At 35.6% G+C, this 4,988-nt stretch overlaps 1 protein-coding gene across 1 annotated transcript; it reads right to left on the reverse strand.

Moving 5' to 3' along the window:
- Window positions 1–1,338: 1,338 nt before the first annotated feature.
- LOC111535389 (olfactory receptor 13C8) lies at window positions 1,339–2,303 on the reverse strand. Its single transcript, XM_023201712.2, is given in 2 exon segments — window positions 1,339–1,962; window positions 1,965–2,303. Coding segments are annotated over 2 exon segments (963 nt in total).
- Between the last annotated feature and the right edge of the window lie 2,685 nt (window positions 2,304–4,988).

Raw genomic sequence — 4,988 nt, forward strand, 5'->3', positions numbered from 1 at the left:
AATTTTGAGCCATTTGTGTCTTACGCCTCAGTGCCCAAAACCCTGTGCTCCTCAGGACACTGGATGACTTGACTTAATTTCTTCTGCCACTTCTTATTCTCATATCACAATTTTTGGCAGTCACTCATTCTGCCTAGTTTTTCTACTATTTAGATTCTGTGTGATCTAATGCAGAGTAGATCAAAAGTCCTTGTTTCAGCCTTGTCTCTTTTCAAAGTCCAAGAGTAGCACTATGCTACCAGACTACTTATATTTTATTAAATTAAAACTTAGGATGCATTACCAGGGAACTCTTTCATTTATCTTAGTCTCATTATGAATCAAATTCAAGAAAAGTTACGGAAAATAAAAGGTGATGCCTTCGCTATTAAGGAATGTATATGACGAATGCCAGTACAGTTTATTTAGAAGTATTTAATCAATTTCTGGTTTGAATAACCTTTGCTACCTCAGATATGACAAACATACATTTCTCATTTTATATATGAGGTGGCTCACCTATTTGTTCAAAAATATTTATTGAGCACCCATTATATGTCAGGCTGTATCACAGGATTTTTAGACGTTGTAGGGTCAGATCCTATCCTCAGGGAGCTTATATGTGTGGTGGACATTGTACAGTAAATAAATGAACAATTAAAAATGAATATATAATATATCATGTACTGATTAATATTTACATACTAATAAATAATGAACTTAATATAGATCGTAAATTGCTTTTTCAAATGCCTTTTGCCTTGATTATTTTCTGAAGATTGGAGAGTGATTATTTTTTGCTCAGGCTTCCAAAGAGATTTTCAATATTTATCTATGATAGTATGTTTTAACACCATGAACATGTTTTACGTCTGTAGTTATATGTTTTTAAACAAAAATCTAATAGTAAAAAGAAAATATTTCTTTTTCGAGATGAAGTCTCGCTCTGTCACCCAGGTTGGAGTTCAGTGGCATGATCTCGGCTCGCTGCAGCCTCCACTTTTCTCATTTAAGCAATTCTCCTGCCTATTTGGGAGCTATTCTCCCAAATAGCTGGGACTACAGGCCCATGCCACCATACCTGTCTAATTTTTGTATTTTTAGTAGAGACAGGGTTTTGCCATATTGGCCAGGCTGGTCTCGAACTCCTGACCTAGGTAACCCACCTGCTTTGGCCTCCCAAAGTGCTTGGATTACAAGCGTGAGCCACTGTGTTTGGCCCAAAACTATTTGTACCATACGGTTTTGAATGCCACATGGCAAATTTGTTTTCATGTGGTAATTTTATCTTTTTGAATTTTATGTCTGCAGCAGCATTGAATATTAAGTCTACATGACTTAATATTATAAATCAAGTATTCATTTTCCATCAGAAATTTTTTTCCTACACAGTATGTTTTTGACAGCAGCCTTTACATCCTTGTTTCGCAGACTATAGATGAGAGGATTGAGCATGGGAGTCATCACTCCATAGAAGAGGGAGACGAGGGCCTCAATTATGTCTTCACTACTGGAATCAGCAGAGACTTTAGACTCAGGCTTTGCGTACATGAAGAAGATGGTTCCATAGAATATAATCACCACTGTCAGGTGGGCTGAGCAGGTGGAGAAGGCCTTATGTTTTCCTTCAGTGGAAGGAATCCTCAGAATAGTGGCAACAATAAATATGTAAGAGATGGAAATTACTACCAATGGAATAACCAAAACAATCAGATTTGACCCTGTCATACTAATTACATTGATTGAAATATCATCACAGGCCAGTTTCAAGATAGCCAGAATTTCACAGACAAAATGGTTAACGACATTATTAGCACAAAATGGTAACTGCATTGCAAGAGCTGTCTGCACTACTGAGTCCACAAGCCCAGTGACCCAGGACACAGCTGTCATGGCCACATAGGCACCCTTGCTCATGATGACAGGGTATCTCAGTGGGTAGCAGATGGCCACATAGCGGTCAAGTGCCATTATGCCTAAGAGAGCATGCACTCTGTGGCCCCCATGGCAAAAGAAATAAACATTTGCACCATACACCCAGAGAGGGAAACCCTTTTCTTTACTGCCAGAAAGCTGGCAAGAATTAGTGGGACAGAGGAACTTGTGTAGCAAACATCGAGGAAGGAAAGGTTACAGAGGAAGAAATACATGGGAGTGTGCAGGTGAGAATCACAGATGATAACTGAAATAAGGACTCCATTTCCAAGCAGAATCATCAGGTACATCCACAAAATTAGAACGAAGAAAACTGTCTGGAGCTTTGGGTAGGCAGAAAGCCCTACCAGGACAAATTCTGTCAACGTGGAGTCATTGGTCCTTTCCATATTACATACGCTGTTCTCCAACAGAACTCTGTGAATGATAGAACAGGAATATGTTAATAAGTGTCTGTGAGAGCTACTTTTAAGAATCATATTCTGTATTATTGCAGTTCTGTATTTGGATGCAACAATATAAGTTTGGGGAAAATTTCTTCCTGTAAAACCCAGGCCACTAGAGCAGGAATCCTAACCTAACTGTCTCAGAGTTAAGAGAGAACACATATGATTATAGGATCTTTGGATCCCAATCCACTTTATTGCTATTTCCACAACTTCTGCCTCTTAACCCATTGGCTGCAAATCAGTGTCCTACAGCCTGGATTCAGCAGACAGGTATGCTTTGTTTGGCAGTGATTGTACTATGTTTAAATTTGAAATAGAGATCAACATTCTAATCAACAGATGCGGTATAAAAATCTGTGCCTTCAGCTTGTCTTTGAATAAATTAGAATATTTGAAAACATTAGACCTGTCTCTGTCATGGAGCTTAGTTATATTAATAACTGACCCATTGGATCCAATGCATGTCTCTCCATTCTACCAGACTACTCTCCTCACTCTCTCTTGTCACTGGAGGTGAATATAAGTTATTAGTTAACATGTCATTCTAATGTTATTCTCAATTGTTGGTTTCAATTGTTTATATTACCTGGCAGGGTCTTATATGGATTTGGAATCTTGACCCATGGCTGCAGGGCCAACCTTTCTAGTAGGCACAGTACGGCCACCATATTGTGAGAAACCTAGGAAAATGTTTTGATTTCTTTTAAAATATGAATAAAAAAGTGAACTTTAAATTTTAAGAAATACTATATTTGTTTTTATAACGATACAGAAATAAAATATAACATTAAATCTTTATGGAAATAAGGCCCCACAAAGGCAAAAAAAAAAAAAAAAAAAAAAAAAGTGCCTAGGGCCCATCAAAATCATCAAGTGGCCCTGTGTGGTTGAGCATCTTTTGAAAACTCAGTCTGGACTACTGGTGGTATAGTAGTGGTTATGTATCTGCATATAACCTCTTTGAGGAGAATAACCTCGTTGAGAAAAGGAACATATCTTCATATTCCTCCAATATCTTTTTTCAGTATAATGAGGAAGTAAGTATGCATTGAAAGAAATGATTTTTAAAAAATTGAATAAATTAAAAATATTTACAATGCCAGTTTTATCACAGGCTTTGATTAAAATATGTAATGGTGTTTATCGTAGCCTCTACCTAATTTATTTTCACACATGCAACAACTAAAGAATCAGTTGTGATAATAGTGCTTTTATTCAAAATATATACATTGAACTAAACCAATGATGTCTAACCATTAATTATTGAAAAATAAAATTTATAACAAATATATATAAAACAAATAAAAAGAAAAATTTCTCCAGCTGAAGTTACACTAGTGTACAGGGGAGAAGAAAACAACACACTTTACTTGCTTATTCACTCTTACTCCCTCAGTTAAGCTTAAGAGGATTCCAGGGAGCACAGTTTTAAAATCGTCAATGCACTACATAAAACGTAACATTAATAATCTGCATTTTAATCCTTTAATCAAAAACAATAATAATAAAATAGTAATTTATGTATTGATTATGCCAGATACATTTCTAATTTTTTTTTATTCATAACAATGCAAGGAAATGGGACTATTATTGTAAGAGATAAGAATTATCCTTTCTTAAACATTTGGTAAACATCATCAGTAGATTATGGATGAATAGACTTAAGGAAAAAAGTAGTAATTATTTCAAAAGATGCAGAAAACACATTCAGTAAAGTTCAATTTATAATTTTTTTAGAAACTATCTGAAATCCTCAAGCAGAAGGTAATGTTCCGAACTTCAAAGAAAACTATATACGAAAAAAACGATATTAAGTTACTATTCACTAATACTTAATGGAGACAGTTTATACATTCTTAAAGTTTTTTCGTTTTGTTTTGTTTGAGATGGGGTCTTGCACTGTCACCCAGGCTGCAGTGCAGTGGCACAATCTCAGCTAACTGCAACCTCTGCCTCCTGGGTTCAAGTGATTCTCCTGCCTCAGCCTTCTGAGTAGCTGGGATTACAGGCGTGCACCACCACGCCCAGCTAATTTTTGTATTTTTAGTAGAGACAGGATTTCACCATGTTGGTCAGTCTGGTCTTGAACTCTTGACCTCAGATAATCCGCCTGCCTCAGCCTCCCAAAGTGCTGGGATTACAGGTGTGAGCCTCCACACCCGGCCATTTTATGCATTCTTATTCAGATCTGGAATAAAATAAGGATGCCCACTTTTATAGTTACTCTTTAATATAAAATTGGTAGTTTTGGTTAAAATCATAAGACCAGGAAATGACTGAAGTACAGATTAAAAAAGACAAAAATTTATAAGGCCAGATGAGAAAAATGAGTAAGACTTCTGGAAGCAAGCTTAACAGAAAAATCAATAGCTTTCTGTATATTAACAACAAATGATAAAATAATAGAAACAAATATAACAAAAAATAAAGATCTATGTTTATCTCAACAAGGCATATATAAAACCTTTACAGAAATTCTTCAAAAATTATAATGAAGGGCATAGTAGACTATGAGTAATTGGAAAGGTATGACATGTAATAGGTAGGATAAAAATATAAGAATGCTGTCATTTCCCTCTCAAATTAGTCTATACATTCAATTGAATCCATTAGAGATTTAGCTGT

Source organism: Piliocolobus tephrosceles, chromosome 14 (genome assembly GCF_002776525.5).
Source record: "Piliocolobus tephrosceles isolate RC106 chromosome 14, ASM277652v3, whole genome shotgun sequence".
NCBI classification, from domain to species: domain Eukaryota; kingdom Metazoa; phylum Chordata; class Mammalia; order Primates; family Cercopithecidae; genus Piliocolobus; species Piliocolobus tephrosceles.